The sequence below is a fragment of the Azolla caroliniana genome, unplaced genomic scaffold, assembly GCF_043228905.1.
Source record: "Azolla caroliniana isolate FFs.n. ecotype wild unplaced genomic scaffold, voAzoCaro1.0.p SCAF_7, whole genome shotgun sequence".
Classification (NCBI taxonomy): Eukaryota; Viridiplantae; Streptophyta; class Polypodiopsida; order Salviniales; family Salviniaceae; genus Azolla; species Azolla caroliniana.
The window spans coordinates 2426413-2447573 of NW_028230442.1; the positions used below are offsets into that span (position 1 = coordinate 2426413).

Below are 21161 nucleotides of genomic sequence, written 5' to 3' on the forward strand. Positions count from 1 at the left end.
TAATTCCAAATGGCCTCTTTGTGGATGCCAAAACATTTTAAATCTAAGTGGCTTCTCTGTGAACACTAAAAGATTCCAATTCTAGTCCTACTATATGATGCCAAGTTGAATCATGGGAGTGCATCATACTTTCCAAAGTGCTTCAACATCATTGAATTTAAACATTTTGCAATTGAGAAGTTTACTAACATTGCCACTTGGTTTCTAGGTCACAAAAAATACTTCATCACAAAGGTTTTCTAAGCTATAGAAATCTTTATCCAAAAGTGCATAAGCATCTCAAGCATCCAAACATTGATATTCAGTGGCTCACTTGATAGCGTATTATTTTTTGCTCTTAACATTCTAATGAAAGATATTATTTGATGGAGAGCCAAAACATATAACAAGAATCGGTTCATTACAACCTTAACGCATGATACAAAAGTGCTCCACTTTACTGATGTATATATAAACAATGCAATATATGTTGTTTACAGTTCCAACACACAATATGTATATCTTAGCGTTAAATGCCATAGAAATGTCTCTAAAGCCACTAAAGGTATGTCGTTTAAGGTATACCTAAAAAGGCCAGCTCCATCACATGCTCAAATGCAGATATTGTAGTTATAATACACTCCTCACATCTACATCACATATGTGTTTTTTCATTAGGCTGATCATGAACTTTGCAATAAAATGGGCTTACAACAGCTTACACAAAATAGTATTATGTACCACTTATAGAGCATATTCTCATACATCTCTTTTTCTTTATTTCAGCAACTGTCCTTGCTCCACCCCCTGTAACATTCTAGTTGAGCAATTATACCATCAATCCAACCCCTTCAACAAAGGCTATATTGGAGTCATTTTTAAATGGTTATAAATTATAATTTTCACCCCTCTACACTAGCTCAGCTGAACAGGGAAATGGAGCTGTATATCCATGACTACTTTATGAACATAAATATACGTTTATATTTTCAATTGGACAAATTGTGCCCGAGAGTTTTCCCAAGAGGTCATTTTCAGTTCCACGCTTTTCCATTCTGCAAAACTCTCTACCATTTAATCTACATATGTTTCTTGTATGTACAAAGCATGGAGAGAAAAAAAATACAAATAATTGAATGTCTACCTTCATTGGCGTATGGGACCAAGCATTCCCCTGTTAAGATAACTACAGAACCTACAATTTAATTTGGGTACAGATGGTAAAAATACATTCCATAAATGGTTGCATTAAATTAGTCATCATCTGATAAACAAATTACATCAAGAATAGTGTTGTTCCTATTAGCCTCAGGACAAGGAGGGGGTATCACATTAATTACATTCGGCTGGAAATTGGGTGATGGCATTGATGTTTGTATAAGGGTATCCTGGTTAGCATGCTCAAATATAACTTGCCTAGTTGATATTGTACACCTGTTTTCATGAGCTAGGAGAACCTCTTCAACATTCAAATCTGGTGGCCTTGCCATATTCTCTACAATAATGTTGTCACATGCAGGCCTTTCACTCTCACTAGCATTTGAAGGGATTTCTGGTAAAATGGTTACACCTGAAGATCCATGGTTTTCTTGTGGAATCACTGCATTGCTAGAGTTCGGGAGAGAGCCAACAGCTGCTGCATCCATTTGGGAATTAGTGCTACAATGAGGTGTACCTGCCGTCGTGAAAGTGGAAGTGCCATTGTGTGTGGAATCTTGAACTAATGAGTTGCCACTACCAATCTGATTTGATGTGGGGTGAGAATAACCACCCCTGGAGTGATGACTCGTAGACAAAGAACTTTGAGTTACATTGGTAGTAACCAAAGGTGGTTGTGGCACATTATTGATAACCACTCCAGCAACAGGTCCAACCAATCTCTGCATGGAGTGATTATGGGGTAGAGGCACTGTAACCCTATTTCTAGTTTCATGTGGTGAATATGAACTTGTCCTTGATTGACCAAAACCTATACCAGGTGTTGTAGCCACATGAACGGCTTGGGAGGAGGATAACTGAGGCTGAATATTTTGCCTTTGAGGTTGAAGTGAATTAGCTGCAGTCCCTGTACTTACTCCTACAGTACCACCCTGAGATATAGTGGAATTTGCAAATGATGGTCGCACTACACTTGGTAATATGAACCTTCCTTGGTCTCCACTACTAACAGGTGCTGTCACCATACTCTGTGTTATCAAAGGGACCCTTGTATGTATAGGCAGAGTTTGCTGATGATTCTGTGTCAGACTGACTACAGTAGCAGCTGCAAAACAGAAGCAACAGTGCACACGGTAAGCAGGGAAAAAATTTAACCTTGAAGATTTAGTGAGTATAAATGATTGGGCAATTTGATTTATTACGAGAACTCGAAGTACAGAATTTTTGGGCTAAGATCTCCAATTTTCATCTCATTGCTGATGAATGAAACCAGAAACATGTTAATTTCTTCCTAGATAATAGCCAACAATTTTTAAAACACTTTGAATTATAGCTTTTGGCAAATATTAGACATAATTAAGTAAACAGGACACCACCTACACACCAGAACAGTTTGGTAGTACAAACCTGTTGTAGTGGTTGGGGACGAGTCCATTGAGTTTTTCAGCCGAAAAACCTCTGCCAAACGACGATTCATCTCTACCTTCTTTAAGTTGACTTCCAGAGATGATACCTTGTTTGTGTACGTCGAATCTTCTTCTTGCAACATAGCCTCATACTTCTTTGAAAGGAGTTCTAACTCCTTCATAAACTGCGCTTTTATTCTATCCTTCTGTGGCAGCACATCAAAAAAAAGAGAGAAGAGTGATCATCAGCTACAGCCAGTGATTTAAAATATGAAAGCAAGCATTATGTCTAAACAAGATAGCCACCTCTGCTTCATGGATGTTCCTTAATTTTTCTTGTTCTTTTCTCAGCCTAATAAACTCTTGCGCCAAAGGATCATTTTGGTATGTCTGGGTTGTCCGTGGCTGAACAGTTTGTAAAACTCGATTACTTGGAACATTCCTATTAGAAGCAACCCGTGAAATTGCAGGAACAGAGGTTAAATTACTTGATAAAGTTCGAGTGCTCTCATTTGAGGAATCCAATGGAGTTTGAAGCCCATTCAAATGATGTTGCCTCACATTAGAAGGTGAAGCTTGAGATATTTCATGTGACAGCTGAGTTTGTCGTGTAAAAGAATGTGGTTGAGATTGAGAGCGAAGTAGAGATTGAGGTTGAAGTGGAGGTGAAGGTTGAGGCTGAGGCTGGGGTTGGATTTGAGCTTGAGGTTGAGGTTGAAGTTGAGGTTGAGATTGAGGTTGAGGTTGAGGTTGAGGTTGAGGTTGAGGTTGAGGTTGAGGTGGGGTGTGGGTTTGGGCTTGAGGTAGTGTGGATGGTGATGATGGCCGTGGAGGTGGAGGTGGATGCGGCTGAGGTTGTGATGATGGCACTGATGCATTGGACCCACCTCTAGGGTTTAATATAATGCTACTCGCACGAGCTCCTGCAACTGTGGAACCAATGACAGTTTGATCAACACCACAGGACTCACCACTCTCTAAAACTTCCTTTAAAACCTGAGGAAGAGAATTAAAGATTTCTCTCTCATTGATCTTTCTTACACCAGTTTCCAGAGCTATATTTGGATCTTCATCTTCATCATGTTGTGCAACAAGAACCTTGTTACCCTTTTCCCGCTCTTCATATTGTTTATTTACTAAATTAATCCGAGTAGCCCTAAAAGCAGCTTCTAGCATTGCAACACCACTTGTAAACATCGCAGAGATTTGTGCCTCAGTAGAGATTCCTTTCTTTAATGTTCTTGCCTTGAAACATGCTGTTTCATACCATCGTTTCAGTTTATCCTTGTAAGACTGCTCAATAGAATCTAGTTTCATTATCTGAGCTTTCTGGGCATTTATAAGGAGTTGCAGTCGTTGACTCCTCTTTCTTTCTTGCATAGCGGCTCTTTTTTGAGAAAGCAGAAGCTCATGTTCTATTTGAGGTCTATGAGCATCAACAAGAATCTCTCCCAGATCTTGAGAAGTGGATACCATACATGTCTGCGGAATCTGTTCTCTTGAATTAGAGACAGTTGGCACACATTCAGTCATCATGGGCTGCTGCTGATCCAATGGAGGACGTTGGTTCATCTTTCCCACAGCCAAATCACAGTCTCGCAATTTAGAACCCTGAGACTGGTGTCCTCCATGTTCAAACCACTTTTTCAATCGCTCTTCTAACCTGGTATAAACAGTGTCGATTTTATCAAGTTGTACTCCAAAACATGACTCTGCTAGTTCCAATGTAGCATGTCGATCTATTGAATAATGTTGACGCTCAGCAGCTAGCCAACACTGATTAACAAACATAAACAGTCATGTGAATTACAATATGAAGGAGAACCATAGTTAAGAAAGCTCGTAATCACTTATAACCCAATACCAGTGATAACTCAATAGCATGTAAAAGACTCTTCTCCTTGGGGAGCTTGAAAAAACTCCCAACTGAATAAAGCAGCTGCTCCACAAGTACTGCAGTGTCTGACTGGGAAACGAAACATACCAAACATCATAAGAATTTTTACTATTCATTCAATTCTTCTCTTCAACACAGAGTAACACTGTAAAATAGGAACTGAAGCATTATATTGACTAGAAGAAGATTGTTGATGGTTAAAATCTTCCCAACACTCATCTAATCTCACCCAAATGAAAAAAGATATAACCCAAACTATACTTTTGTGATAGTACCTGGAATTGCAATGCCAGACAGAGCTTTTCAAGATCAGGCTTCATGCTTAGCAGCAGCTGTTGCTGTTCTGATTTTCCACCACCAACACCAGTCTCACTCAAGCCATCACTACTTGAAATAGGTTCACCATTGATACCACCTGCTGTAACTCCCTGAGCCCCTCTTTCTTCATTATCAACCACTGTGTTAACTACACCTGTGCTCCCCACTCTTGAATTTTCATGCAACTCATTATCTATAGAATGTAAATCCGTCTCACCAGAAGTCCCTTTCACGCCTTTCACTGCATTATGCTCGAGGGGGTCAGCAAGTTTCCGCTTCTTTCTTTGAGACTCTTCTTCCTCTTCCTGAGAATCTTCCATGTTATGTGAAATGACAACAGGATCTTCCCGGTATTGCACTTTCTTTCGAGTCCTCAGTCCCCTAACATGTCCATCTGTAGCTTCAGCTTGCCTATCCTTCAGCAATTCCATCCAAAACTCTATAGGAGAAACTTCTTCCTCTAGAAGCTCCTCCTCATTCTCTCCAAAAAGAGGAAGTCCTTTACTATACTGATTAGCTTGTCTCGGATAAATTCCAGTCTTCCAATGTGGACCAACTTCAATCCCTGATTGACAGGTTTCAATCCCAAGGAGAAAATTTATGCTTTCTATAGGGTAAGCTAACTCCTCAGATGGTAATTCCTGTTCCTTGTGTTTATCAAGTACTTCAAAGTTCCTCTGAGCTCCCCATCTCAATAATCTTTGGCACAATGCAAGTGTAAAGTTATAGTGGCTGGAATCAAGTTCTGAGTTCCTTCTAGCTGAAATGAGAGCTCTTTCCTCAATTGTGTGAGGACAATAAAGCCTGCATATCGGAACATGCTCCAAGTCCCTAACTGAATACATTCTCAGGAGAGCATGTACATCATTCTGAGGATTCCAATCACTATCAAATATTACTATACAGTTTATAGAACGAAGTTTGATAGAAGGTACACATGCCCTCCTATCAAGTAAAAATACAAAGCATTCAGATTCGGTAGCATTAAAGCGCTGCAAGGCAGCTGTCTTCTTGCTGCTAAGAAGACCTCCATCAAGACGTTCATAACAGTTCACTCCAAACTGCTGACGCACATAGTCATCTAAAATGTCCATTTGACTGCCTTTTCCACTTCTCAAATGTATCTGCATCATGAAAATCATCTTTATCAAAACTATAATTCTTGGACAATGATTAAAATTCAAGCGCCAATTCATTTATGGCAAAAAGATATTTCCCTGTGTTGAGGAACTGTACAAGCAACGTAAGGGGGTAAACACATTATAATATAACAGTTTCCGGATACATTCCAGAGGGTTTACAATGTGGGAATCAGAAAATGTTTACCTGCATTTTTTATTGAATGTTTTCTTTGGTCTTTTATCCATATGTTTTCTCTCTTGTTATTAGCATGTCAATGTTGGAGGGCCATTTTCAGGAGCAAACTAGTAGTGTTTATGAACTTAAACAATAATAATAGCATTTTTATAATAACCTATTGCCCAGAATTTGAACATTGAGCATGCAACCTTAATATTGCAAGGGAAAAGCTTTGCCTGATACAACTACACAGCATATATATATATATATATATATATGTATGTATGTATGTATGTATGTATGTATGTATGTATGTATGTATGTATATTTGAATTTGAATTTTCGGAATAATTGATAAAACATCCAAAGTCTCTGATATGATTCATAAAGGCAATGTAATGTCATGTTTTTGTCATAGCTGGCCAACCATATTTTTAGATGCTTTCTCTAAGATGTTTTAGAATCTTTAAATTTGATATAGCAGGATATTTAGATAAGTATTATACCTATCCAAAATAAAGGCTGTAACGAACATGGTGATTCAACAGTTAGAAATAGAGCTGCCAAATTTGTGATTAAATCATGAACAATTTATATATTCATGATATGGTAGCGTGAAAGGATGACTGATTTATTACATGTACAAGTATTGAAGTTTCCCATCAATAAGAGGTCTCCATCCTTGAATATCTTATCATATACTTATTGAATGTAGAGCACAGGGACTTCATGTGTGGAAAACATTTTTACTCCAGTGGTAGAAAGTAGCCTGAATCAATAAAAAAACTCTTGAAATCTATCTATTCTTATCTGCCACAAAAATTGTGATTTAATTGTAGTATTGCCTTCTGAAAGGATGACTAACTATTATCTGTACAAGCATTTAAGTCCCCCACCAATATGATATCTTTTAATACACTCGTCGAGTGGACTGTGGAAGATTTCTCATAAAGTGGTTTTCATCTGTGAAGGTAGGGAGATCATTCTTGTGGATACCCTACCCCACTAAGAGAGCTCGTTGAGTTCTAGGTGAAAGATGTGGCAAAGCTGATCCCTGCCCATTCACAATGAGGAAAGTAAAGGTGCAACAAGGCTAGTCCATCACCCTCCTTAAAGAAGTAAAGTGTCCTCAGGTCTCATAGTAAATTGTGCAGTGGCATAGTTCGTGCTCCTCATATGCACTCCTATATTTGAGTCTCTATCTCCAACAAATGTGATGTGGTGCAGACCTTGTGAGGTGGTTTATCTATGCTGAAAAAATGAGTCAAACCACAATCCCATTTGAGTATATCAACATGAAGTATTGCCCAAACTCACAAACTTACTAAGACTCTAGACCCAACCTGAAATGACAAGGAAGCTCTATGTATAATGATATAAAGTGGCTGAACCAATATATGCCACTCCTCTCAATCCCTGAATTTGTATGTGATAGACACAGAATTTGAAAAACATGATGCATATGAAGAATATGATGTAGGATCCCAACTAATCTATAGAATATATACTCATTTTAAATATTCTCAGGTAGTTAAATATAAGCACATATTATATGTATATTGCGCTAACTATATGTGGTACATGTGTGTACCTATGTGTATATGTATGCAAATATACATATATCTATATATATCCAGAAGTTAACAGAGTGTCTCCATTTTATTTCTAGTTTTGGAAACTCTTTCCCCTTTCCCAGCTGTGATGGAACCTATGATACAAAGCGGTAGAATCAATATACCTCACTCACTTAAGTTCCTGAATTGTGGATTCCACAAGATGGGATACCCCTAGTACTTCTCAGAAATGTCCGGTGAATGTATATTTCATAAGGTCACTAAGATTTACAGTCTCACAAGAATTTTATGAAGAGTTAAAATACCGTTTATGAAAACCTATAAGATCTCTCAGGATCTCCTAACTGTTGACTTCATTTTCTGTATCTTGAAGTTACAGGCCCCTTGAATTGAAGGCCAGAGGCTTATACCTGAGAATAAAGTTATACCTATGTTTGGAGACGACATGGGTGCATTGTGAAATTCATTACGAGTAAGGTATGTCAGTAATGACATCGCTTCATCTTAATAATGTAGCACAATGTTGTAAAGCCATATATTTCGAATGCAACATCAAAGCAATCGTGTTGTAAACCCTGGATATACCTAATATAAACCACAACATACCTAATGTAAACCACAATGCTAATGGTAGTGTTATTGTCCCTGGATAGGAAAACCAAATGGAAATTCACTAAGATACCGGAGGGATCGAGCATGGTCAAACAATAGGTTTATGGTAGAATGAAAATACAGTAATGAAAATATCAAACCTCCTAAACAGCATAAAGCACAGCACAGAAAAAGAATCCAAAATTCTGTATTTAAATAATGACCTAAATATTTTTGTCTGTCATACTTTATTGCATGTAGTTATTCTGATCTATTATCTAACCTGTGTAATAATCAACACTCGTTTTGCTGAAGATTTTGCTGCATGAAGTATCTTATCTAAAAGTTTCAATTTTCCACTCGCTTCAATTCCAAAATCCAGTAACTGCTCTGCTGTGAGGTTAAGTAGAGTCTCTTGATATGATGTATTCACCAAAAAAGGATGGTTACAAAACTGCCAAAACAAAATGGCCACTGAATTTAGTCAGAGGATCTCAGTGTACTCATGGGCCAATTTTGGCCTTAGAAGACGTTAATCTCTCTCTCTCTCTCTCTCTCTCTCTCTCTCTCTTAAAAGACGTTAATATATCTTTCTTTCTCTCTCTCTCTCATTACAATGGAAAATCAAAATGTGAAATTCAAACTCGGCATGCATTGTCACATTGAAAAACGGAATTAGAGAACAGGAACTTCAAATTTGGCAAAATGGCTGGGGCAAGTTGAGTACCGCCATGAGGGGTAGGGGGTGTGACCAAGTGTGAGGATACATATATTCAGCATCTACTAGCTTCCACATTACAATATATCCAATTTATTATCATTATATCATATATTTTATCATTTAATTTATTATCATTAGAGTTATTAAATTTCAAAAAATTATTATTATTAAATTTCTTGTTATTCATTTTATGGCCTTTTTGTTAGATATAATCAATGATCAGCCTAAAGTTGTAAATCTATCCCCAAATGTGCTTTTAGAGTGCACATTTTGTGATAGCGCCCCAAATGAGGAGTGGCTAGTGTGCAACTCGACCATATGGGTTGATAAGGTGTTAATCTAGGAAACCGTAGATGTGTAGGACACAATGTATTTAGGAAAGAGCGAAATAGGTAATAGGATTGGCTAATCAAGTCAACTAGAATATTTTGTGAGCAAATTACGATGTACTTAGTCTTGAAGTATGTGCCATTGACTTCAAGATAAGTACTATCTAGCATTGGCCTATATCTAGGGAATTGGATCATATTAAATGACAAGTCAGTTGACAAAAAAGGAATATCTCCACTACTATCAACTGACTTGCACATTTAATGTTATACTCAGACCAAACATAGAATATAATCCACTTTCTTACACAGTGATTGGATTGATCATCAGTCCCCACTAATTTTGTAGTGAGTTGGTCCATATCCTATCTAAGCTCTAAGGTGTGAGCGCATGGGTAAACTACCATTGTGAGCTACTCTCATATGTAATAGAAATTTTGTTTTCATATATCCATCTCTGTAATTGTAACTCTATATACCTATCTAATCGATTCTCAATATTTCTAACACTTTCATGTTATTTGTCAAAATTTAGAAATGTTCTTATATGACTTTAAATGCTTTGACCCATGTTCCTCCATGTTTGCTACCACTAAATAATATGATTCTAAGCTTTTGACGTATAACTGATGGCAACATGTTCGCAGCCTCAGATCTACAGTGTTGGAAACTTGAAAGCAACTTGTTTGCTTATGAATCCAATAAGTCAGTCGTATCATATCCATCTGAGCTTCCAACTTTATCATTAGGGATGAGGTGAAAGAAACTGTAAAGTTTACACTGATAAATTTCTCACATTTATGAATCAAGTTATCAACTAAGGAAGAGTTAGTTAAAGAGCTGATGTAGTGGAACACTCCATGCTAGTTGCTGATGGTTAGATATGAGGAAGGGAAACGTGGTGACAAATGTAAAGCTTGCTGAAGCACATTTGATAAATGAAAAATCTAGGCAGGAGAAAATATGTTCACTTAAGAAAAAGAGAGATGTTTTAGAAGAGCAGCAGGCCACCAGCTGGGGTGATTATAGGCTTTTAATTAAAAGACTAAGCCTTGTGCAGCTAAACTAACTCCTTTTGTATAGATGAGGTTCAGCATAAGTCAGTTTGCGAAAGTACCTCACGAAGCTTCAACAAAAGTTCGTTTGGTGTTGAAACAATATCACTGCCACGTTTGCTACGAGTGAGTGTATCCGCCTTTTCTACAAGGAACTTACAATATTGCTTCAGCTGAAACAGTGTCATTTTCATTGGAACCCAAAATTCTTTAGGATATGTTGGTTCAGTATTGTCTTGCTTAGACTCATACACAATGTGTTTCGCTACCCGTGCCTTCAGTTCAACTAGCATATCTTCCTCATGTGACTTTTCTTTTGCTGCACCTGCCAAGTTAGAGAGAACAGACAACAAGTGCTGGTACTCATCTACAGTTTCCTGTTCCAGAAAACCAACCAATAATTGAGATTTTTTTAACTTTTCCAATGATGATAGATTAGAAGCAAAACTCTGACCTTAATAGGCTCACTATAAAGAAGTAAGCGGAAGACAGACGCCAGTTGCCGGAGAGATTTACTGGTTTTGGCTCCTTTCAGACGTTGGGATTCATCCACAATCACAACTTCAAAATCCAGTCCTTTCAAGAATTCTACATCCTGATACATAAAATATTACCCCAAAAACAAATCAGTGATAGAATAAATAATTGGGGGAAAAATTAGATCAAAATACACAAGGAAGAAACAAGAATAAACCTGCAAAACTAAACCAAAGAAACTGAAATACAAATAGGACATGCTCGAGCTCAAAATGTTATAAGATACATAATTCAAATTTGTCAGGGATTGTTCAAGTTCCCTACCCAGTAGCTCAGTTCTAAGAAATCAATGATTTGAAATTCCACCAAAATTGTGGGCAGAGATGATGGATTTTAAGAAATTGGACAATACTCATAAATTGCCAGTCTGGTATAAATATAAAAAATTGGGTGAATATTTGAGGACACATAAAGAAATCTAAAAATGCAAGTACTTCAAGAACATGTACGAGAAGTTGATAACACCTAAGGAGAAGGTACACGATCATAATCACAGAATTAACTGTCATTCAAGTTCAGAAACTGTACGCAAATTAGTATTATGAGCTTAAAAGAAAAGGCTTTTACCAAGGCTAGTGTTTGTACATTACCAGATTCAGAGTATCAAAGGTCGTAAGAGCAATCTGCACCATGCAGATTCCATCCTCATTATAAAATTCATATCTTTGAATAATTTCCCGTGCCTCTTTGGATCCAGCATATACAATAACATTTGCTGCTGGCATAAATTTCTGAAAAGCATCACTCCACTGTTCCAAGACAGGTGGTGGAACAATAACTAAACAAGGATTTGCCACCTGAAATTCTTTTAGTAAGCACAACAGAAACCCTAGGGTTGCCGTGATTCTCTCCTATAAAAGAAAAAACACATAGTGTCATAAACAAAAATGTATACAAGCAGAATTTACTGAAGTCAGATGAAATACGTCATTAGATATAACTGTATTCATGCTAATATTTTCTCTAGGAAATAGCAGTTTGCATTACATACAATTATATGCAATCAGTACTCATTAAAGAAGAGCATTCATGTTAATATCCCTCTATGTACTAACCCCTAGATCGCTTCTATTCTAGGCACAAATGTTTCCAAATGCATGTGCGTAAGGAAGAACATCCTCCCCCATTAACAAACAATTTTGTTGCATTCCCAGGCAGTATTCCACAGACAGATATAGTCTACATATTTCTACTATTTCTTGTATATCACATCCTCACAATTTCAAATATTTTGTTGCATCTCAGCCCTGGGATACTCAACTACCTAAAGCTGCAATATTTTCACTCATTAAATTTTTCTCATTTCTCATTCCCAGATTCAACTTCTGACTCTTAACTGCAATGGGTGGTATAAAGTGCCACAAAAGCAAATTTCAGTTTTAAAAGAAAAGTTTTTAATGGTATAGAGACCTCTATGCATTAAGCCACGGTTTTTGAATTTACTGGGTCCAGGTGTTAGCCTTGCTTGAGTGTCTCTAAAAGTGTCGAGCATGTTTGCAGGAGGTTACATTCTGACCCTTGTGACAGTATGCATTTGTAAACTATATGGGTGAGAATGTGCGCATGCTAATGCTAGTGACCATGTAGAAAACATACAAGAAAAATATGTGCCCCAGGGGATTCGCACATGCACAGAGTATATGTACAAACATGTGATACATGAGACATTGGTTTGTGCAGGTCTTTTAATGCAAAGCTCAATTCTCATCCAAAAAGTGAGGAATCAATGACATGCAAGTATCTCATGAGTTCTGAGGATTCCAGGGAAATATTAAACTTTCCATGTTCCCTTACCAATATGCTTCATTGCATGATTGTTAGATAAAGAAACTGCACTCCTAGATCTTCTTGAACAACCAAGACCCAGCACTCATGGGGATAATATTGATCCACTTTATGATGTGGGAAGACAATACTAAATACAGCTTCTATGCTTTTAAGTTCTTTTCTGTGGAAAAGCTAGTTTACATTTACACACCCTAAAACATACCTGCTGTATCTCATTCATGAAAATGCCATGTGTGCGTTTTTGCCAGAAACGACAGAGCCTCGGTATTATCTCTGTTTGGTCATGTTGAAAATTTTCTCCCCTCATCCAAGGATATTGTATTCGGAGATTTGAAAGAGCACTTGCAGACAGATTCCCACTCTGCAACTAGCAGTCAACTAGATCAGCTATAAAATTAGAGTGCAAGCTCTTCCGAGATCAAGTAACCATTAAGTTTTCTTATTAACATTTCAACAAGGATAATTTTATGGAATTTGTTACTGGAAATTTTAAAGAGATCATTAAAAATTGAAGCAGTATAGTCCATCTCATGCATATACCACTGATATTACCATGAATCAGCAATTTCTGAGAAGGTGCAGTGGTGAAGAACATAAAACATATTTAGAAGTGTGAAAATTTTATGACACATGTATCAGAGGCTGTTTACATGCCTAACCACTGGTTTAGATGTGTATATTTCTCATATTCGTTAAAAGAAATTTGAATTCCAATGTGTCATAATTCTCAATTTTCTGAAACAATATAAGTAAATAAGTCTAGCATCACTAAAATTTAAGGATCTTCAGTGTTGATGACACATATTCATTGTTTTGTCAATTAGGGTAACCGCTATTTTTGAATTCCATCTATCTATTATCTTATCTATGAGCACGAGTTAAAATAGACATTAGTGGTTCTTATTAGTCACATTTGGCAAATTTTCGGCTTCCACAACGTAGATATGACAATATGGGTAGACAAATTCTGATAATGAAGCTAAATGGATGTTCATAAATGAAGAACTAAGCATCAACACTATGCATTAGCATGAGCATTAAGGCACTCTTACAAACTTCCTAATGCATTTCTCTATATTTGCTGTGTAATTAGAGCACAATTGAAAATACCGAAATAGTAATCATGTATACCTTCACAGACTTGTTACGCTCTCTTACTCTCCCAGATCGAGCTTCATAGTCTTTTATTAACTCTCGCATCTGGATGCTATCAAGAGGAGTCCTGTCTGCAAATTCCCAAGTGCAGAACTCATATCCCAAATTTTTCCATTTAATGCACCATTCCACACAACTGGCAGATTCACCCAGAGAAGATTCTCCGATGTGTTCTTCAAGTCTCTTGGAGAGCATTGTTATTCGTTTTCCAATTACTCTGTCTGGGTTAGCCCAGTCTGGATCCCACTTGGCCGTCTGTAGAAAACAGACAAAATGATTATTCTAGCACTTTCAACCCTTAGTGTATACCTTTATATGACTAAATAATCTAGAATGGCCTATGAGAGCTTATGAAACGCACAATCGTTGACAACTCTATCAATGGCTGTAGCGAAAGAATAATAGCTCACCTCTAGCTTCTAAAACTAAACAGCTGAACATATGTGATCAGGTGTGACCAACACTACCCAGCTTCAGTGCCTGATCATTAAAACTAAAAATGCTGGAATATATCTGTCATCTCTAATTGAACCAGGCAATGACATATATGATGATTTCAAAGCTGGCAGATGCAGTTCTCTAATGGGAGTGGAAGAGCATCATTTAAGTCTAAACATTTGTAATTATAAGACAAGACAAGAAGACTACCCATGCCTCTAGGGAGGGAGGGGGCAATGAACAAAACAGTTTATGAAGACCTGATTGCAAAATTTAGCTGTGTAAAACAAATATATAATACATGCAGGTTAATAGCCTAAATCAATACAGATTCGCTTACATGAAACCACGAACATTAGAAGAGGAAGCACACTCAAACTTATTAATCAAAGAAAATAAATTATATGTACACACAGATGAATATACAAGCCTAAACATGAGAAGTTCAACTCGTGGGGTGCACATACTTATTACAGCGCTCACGCACAATGTAGCATTAAGATTCATATTTCAATAAGCATATTAAATCTTTTAAACCAATATGAAGTCAGTAATACAAAGTGCCACATGTTGCACCAGCTTTTTCTAAATGAAAATTCATACGAAAATCGCAAGCATCAAAGGAAGAGATAACTACAGATTTTCTAAGATAACAGCCAATACAGATTTGATGGCATATGATGAAAATATCAGCCTCTTCAAATATACAATAGTAAATCAGTTCATCACAAATATACAAATGGTTGCAATAATGCAGAAAAATGGAAATACCTATGAAATTCCAGCAATAATTACACTCACATATCCCACTATAGACTCAGAGAAAGTTATTAGCGATACTACCATTTGAGATTATTTGTCTTTTTAGAGTAGGGAACTTGAAATACAAGATGTAGTTGTTTATCATACTCAACGAACAGTAAAGAAGAAACTAAGACCTCATATAGTTACTGCCATCATCTTAACGATTTGTAAATGCTGTTGAAGTTTCAAATATTTTGCATAGCAAAGAATCCACATAAAATGCAGTCGCATATTACCTTGCCTTGTTCAAGCTTTTTCTTGAAACTGCTAAGAAGCTTGGGAGCTTCTTTGAGAACCGTGGCCTCAGCCAGCCATATGTTTTGAGAATGGGACACACCCCTATACTTCACAAAATATACAGTGCTACCAAGTTCTGTTTCATGCAGACAATGTGCTTCAGTGAACAATAATGATTCTTTTGAACTGTAAAGCACAACAAAGAGGAGTCGTGTAGATACCAGGAACATTTTCATTTATTTTTCTTTGGTGTATGTTGTTTTCCCCTTCACTGATGCAGCTTTCATCTTCTTTTACATCCCAAATCGACTCTATACCCTCTGAAACAGAATGCACTCCAAAAGCAATCCTCTTATAAGCACAATCAGGACAATACCAATCATTTGGGGGTACATCCTTCAGAGGAGGATCCAAACATCCTATGTGAAATGTTATTTTACAATCCTTCCCGTCACAACATCTGCATAATGTTTTCAGTCAGTATGTTCATGGACTACTATTATACCTATTTAAAGAAACAAACGAGAAAACTTACATGAGCTTTCCTTCTTGTTTGCATTTATTACAGACACTGTCATGATTATCTCTGACACCCCATTGTTGAATAATCTGAATTCCAGGTTGTACACTGTCAAATCCTGTTTCCTTTCCTGACTCTGTTTTCAGCATTGTTCTTACTGGTGAATTATTCCTGTAGAAAAATTTCCTCCATCAAAAGTTGTAAAATAAATGCAAGGGTTATTGTTGGAAAACATCTAAAATGTGATACTCAATAAATATTAATATTAATATACAAGGAGATTAAGATAGTAAAAATAATGAGGTGTTAATAAAAGACAGGTATATTGGCAATGATGAATCTTTCATCAACTCAAGTATAACAATGACTCAAGCACATACAATTAAGATTGCTATTGTACAAATTTGGACTTTTGTTATCTAAACCTTCCCTTTTGCACACATGGCTCCATATTTGGCATGGGAGAGATTGTACCGAATATTGTGCACTGTGTGATTCTTGCCTGTTTATTAGTGTCAAAAAAGTCATTCCAAACCAAACTTGTATTTTTCCAATATGAGTGATTTCTAAAAGCTCATGTAGAAAAGGTATGCTTCTTCTCAAACTCCGTATTATTTATCTTGTCCATGGCATCCCCGGATTTTGAAATAGTCTGAACATGTAGAGATCCTTGTCTTGGATCTGATATTTCGTGGAACCTGTACAGCTAAGTATTCTGTATAAGAAGTTTCAGTTTATGGTTGCTGCTATGAGATTAGTCAAGATTCCTGCAAATTTTAAGTTGATGCTTCCTCTGTTAAATTTCTAGTAATAAGGGTAGACGCCTCCGACTTCATCATACGGCAATAAAGGTGAAATGCAACTCATAGGTCCAATATGCAAGAATTCTGTACTGACAAGAACTCCTAGAACCATGAATGGTCCATTTTTATATCAGTTTTTGAGCTTGAGTCTCAAAGCATTTTCCTTACCCTACTCAATAGCTTTATTATTTGCTCAACTAAGACATACCTCATGGAGGGTGTAAACTTGGGTGGTTTTACTCTTGATTAGATCTTTCTTGTACAGAATAACTTGGTAGCCTCAAAAGCGCATATCAAAACATCAATTAGTCAATGCCAAGAGAGGGTACCATATATGTGACCAGTACTTGCATCAAAATTCTCAACTTGTCTTATTTTATCATATTCCATAACTCATCCAAGACAAAGGCATATATGTATCACTTCTTGTCATTGCATATTTTGATGACTGTAATACGTGAAATTGCTCAACTGATTTATGAAGTTAGAATAGATTTCAGAAAGAAGGCATAAGATGCATATGCTTGACACATAAATTTCCTGATCCCTTATCATACTGGAGTACAAAAACAATTCGCTACAAAAATTCTGAAAAATAGTTTTATTTATTAGTAATTATGGACAATTGTGATATTTCCAATGAAATATCACACACATGGGCATGATGCATCTCAATCTCTTTTGGAAACTAGACTCAGCTTCAGCTAGAATCAATTCTGGGGCTCAAGCACACATTTTGTACAATTGTGATGTTTCAAAGGAAATCCTGTAGGCATATGGATTGCACATCCCAGCCTCTTTCAAAAACTAGATTCAGATGCATTTAGAATCACTCTTAGGGCCCAAGCACCTCTTTTGTCCCCTAAGATTCTTATCTTAAATGATCAACAAGAATTTAAGCTTTTCCGTGTCCAAGGGGATATAAGAGAAAAATGTATGCAAATAATTAATCAGGGAAACATTGTCCTCCTTTCGAAGCCAAGTAAGTGAAAGACAAAATTTCAATCATATTTAAAACGAGACTCTCATAATCATTTGTAATAAGTCATGAAGGATACATAATAATAATAAAACAATAAATAATTAAGATAAAGTATGCACTCAAACAACTAAAATAGGGTAAGTAAAGAATAATTACCTAAAATGCTTCTGAGGATGCTCATTCTGGTTATCAGACAATATCTCTTCAGTTTCTCCATCCTTCAAACAGATATCGCTCTTCTGCCCTGATACTTCAGTTTGAGTTAATAATCCTGCTTCTGTGGCTTCTGGAGATTCACTACATTGCATCACATGATCTTGGATCTCTGGACTTGTATTTTGTTCAGTAAGCTGCAATAAAGCCTCAGTACCCAGTTTCAAAGCTTTAATATCATGACCATCATCCAAGTTCACGACATCGTTAAAATCACTAACATCCACTGATCCACCATTCTGACAATTGGCTGGAATAGTCACCTTTTTTTTGTCAAGACCTTCCCTTGATTCCTTGGAACTAATATTGATTTCTGTACCAGATATACTGTCTTCAACAGCCTCAACTTTAGGACATACACCCTTTTCCAGAGAAATTCTTCCAAAATCTGACCATGGAATATAACCTTTCTGCTTGTTATCCTTCCTTGCCCGCTTTAAGCGCCCATACACATTCGCTTCAAACTTCTCATAGCAATCAGTTGACTTGACAATATTTTCTCTATTTATTTCAGGGTCCAATCCAGCTTTCCTAGCAGACGCTCTTGTCTTTCCAACCTGAATATTTTCTCTACCCTGTATTTCTTTTCTGCGTACTTGGTTTGGTTTTCTGGTAGCAGTTTTGCTATTTCCATCTTCCTCGGAGTCCACATCACATACTAGATCAGATGATTTGTCCTGTTCAACTGTGAGATTTACATGCAACGTCAATGCTTCTTGTTCTTGTTCACTTGAGCTACTTCTCTGGGGCATTGATCTGGTCACCATAAAAGATTTTCCTACTGATACGTCCACAGAACCCTTAACTTTTCCAGATTCAGCTGAACTAACACCCTGCTTTTCACCTGCATCATTACCACATGGCATTTCATAAGAAAAGAAGGCCCTAGTTTCAAATGTAAAGTTTTTCAGTTTCTATACGAAATAACAAGAAAATCTTTGAGTATTTCACAGAATCTAATTAATATCGTCCATCCAAAATTGATGGCACAAAGCTTATAAAGAGTATCTGAAAAAATAGTCATGATAACCCTATCAATATAGGCATCACTATCCTAACAGATGACACCAACTTTAATCCAAGCATCCATATTCAATATGTAGTCATCCACCGCAAGCCCTATTTCTAAACATAGCATTCACATGTGGGGATTCACTAAAAGTTAGTACCAAGATTATATATTAATCCCTAATCTCCATGTACACACATGGTAGTATAACCGGACTACCATGGTCCTCACATCAGTATTGTAAGAGCATGAGAAATCGAGCTTCTTACAATAACAACTATAATGCAAGATCATCATAATGTCATAATACCAGACTCTCGACTTACTTACCTTCAATATTAGATCTATTGGATCTGCTAAGTTTCGCTGCAAAATGGTTCCTGAATTTCCTTGCATCTAACCTTTTCCTCTCATTCAATTTCTTCTGTTGCTGTGTCAGCTCTGATAACAGTTTCATTTTTGATGTTTCTTCTGGTAAAACCCGTGTATTTCCTGCATCTTCTGTAACCTTGTCATCAATGACAATTTTCCTCTTGGAGAAATTGAGACTTCCTTTTCTTGCTATGTTCGATGATCGTGTCTTTATGAGAGCAGAATCACATTCATCCTCTCCTCCTTCGGCATTTTCTTCTTCACCTGAAACCTCTGCTGAATCCAATGTCTTACTTAAGTTAACTGGTGTTGGCTCAACAGACTTCGGCAATATTTCATCCCTACTGCTTCCTTTCGAGCTCTCCACATTCACATCTTCATCCTCATCATCCCTCCAACCGTGCAGAAAATACACATTTCCAGCAGAATCCTCTGCCTCAGGCTGCCGAGCCATGGTTTCTATTTGGGCAAGCAAACTGTGTGAGTTTCTCACAACTAGAAATGACGAAGTATAGTTCTAGTTCAAATTAATCACAATTCCATTTTCTCGGCAATCTTTGATCAATGGAAGTAAAATCATTTGAATAACAGAAGAAACAGAAATGGTTCTGAACACTCAAGGAAATGAAGCAAAACGAAATGCAATGCTGCAAGAGGGAACCTGGCGCACTGAAGGATCCCCAGAAATCCTAAATATTGCAGAGCATATAACAATTTCTTCAGGGTAAATCTTTCTCTGGCACAGCTTCTGGCAAGAAAACGTCAGGAGTACGAGAAAAATACGTTGAGGATTTCTGTGGGAATATCTGGCTATGGATATCAAGGTTTTAATTTGTATCCAGTGAAAAAGCTGTCGAAAATCCTGCTCTGATGTGGCTTAATCATACTCCTGGCAGCCCGAAGATTTTGAGCTAGGTTTCGTCCAATCAGGATATAAATCATGAAGGCTTCTTACAGAAAAGAAAAAAAAACCTTCCTTTACTCCTGTTAGTGTCAGGAATGTAATAATTTGTGCTAGCAAGTACGGCTGTGGGGAGCAAACGCAGGATTTGTACTCAGTGAATGGAACAGAAAAACAAACTTCAATCTTATCTGGTGCGTTTTCTTTCCACCAGAAAGCAGAAACACAAGCAATTCTTTGAATAAGTGAGCCTGAGGCGAGAGGACCTATAATTGTCTTTTCCAGAAAAACCTGTATATATGTCTCCTTTCATCCCTCTTATTTCGGTTTCAGGAATGTCAAGGAATTACGTGAGCAAATCTCCCAATGGCAAACAGACCTTTGAATCGTACATTCCAGAAAAACCTGCAAAAGCATCTTCGTTTCCTCTTCCTTTCTTCTTTTTTCTCCAGAAATTTTTAATTTAACTCTGCTAGGACATCTGGCTATGGCAGAAAAGACCTTTGATAGTCTTGCCAGATAAATATCATCCGTCCTTCTTATTGCGTTCTTTTTATTTTCTTCTTTTTCTTTCTTTCTTCTGTCTGTTGCAAGGATGTATTAAGGAACTCTGTGAACAAATCAAGCTATGGAGAGCAACGAAAAACCTGTACAAAACGTCTCTCTGCTTTCTTTCTATGCTTTCTTCTGCTTCACAGATGCTTCACGGAGATTCTCTGAGAAAGTCTGGCGATGGCGATGGCCGTAGTGGTTGCTGTGGAAAATCATGCAGGCACCATGGATCAATCGATCGTCCGTCCGCCCGCCCGCCTTCGCACAGAGAATGACCAAAACAAATTTATAAATATGGCCATGTGAGGTGATGCATCCATGTGCACAGAGATTACATACATCATGTATGTATGTATGTATACATATATGTGTTGTATGTATGTATGTATGTATGCATGCATGTATATATGTGTTGTATGTATGTATGTATGTATGTATGTATGTATGTATGTATGTATGTATGTATGTATGTATGTATGTATGTATGTGCGTGCATGTGCGGTGAATATGATGTATGTATAAG

General features: G+C 37.0%; 1 protein-coding gene across 2 annotated transcripts; it reads right to left on the minus strand.

The window, feature by feature from the left end:
• Positions 1–1197: 1197 nt before the first annotated feature.
• On the minus strand, positions 1198–20901 carry LOC147861512 (uncharacterized). 2 transcript variants are annotated; one of them, XM_087322083.1, is made up of 16 exons: positions 19144–20901; positions 17748–18648; positions 15822–15977; positions 15508–15746; positions 15286–15422; positions 13784–14062; positions 12855–13013; positions 11455–11715; positions 10782–10922; positions 10390–10704; positions 8506–8676; positions 4716–5882; positions 4408–4509; positions 2850–4319; positions 2545–2749; positions 1198–2242 (listed from the first exon to the last, which is right to left on the minus strand). In XM_087322083.1, exons 1-16 carry the CDS (start codon positions 19637–19639, stop codon positions 1233–1235), a joined length of 7209 nt encoding a protein of 2402 aa, XP_087178209.1. In that variant the 5' UTR covers positions 19640–20901; the 3' UTR covers positions 1198–1232. The 2 variants fall into 2 exon arrangements, with proteins under 2 accessions (XP_087178209.1, XP_087178208.1); XM_087322082.1 differs by having other exon boundaries at positions 12855–13019.
• Positions 20902–21161: the final 260 nt, after the last annotated feature.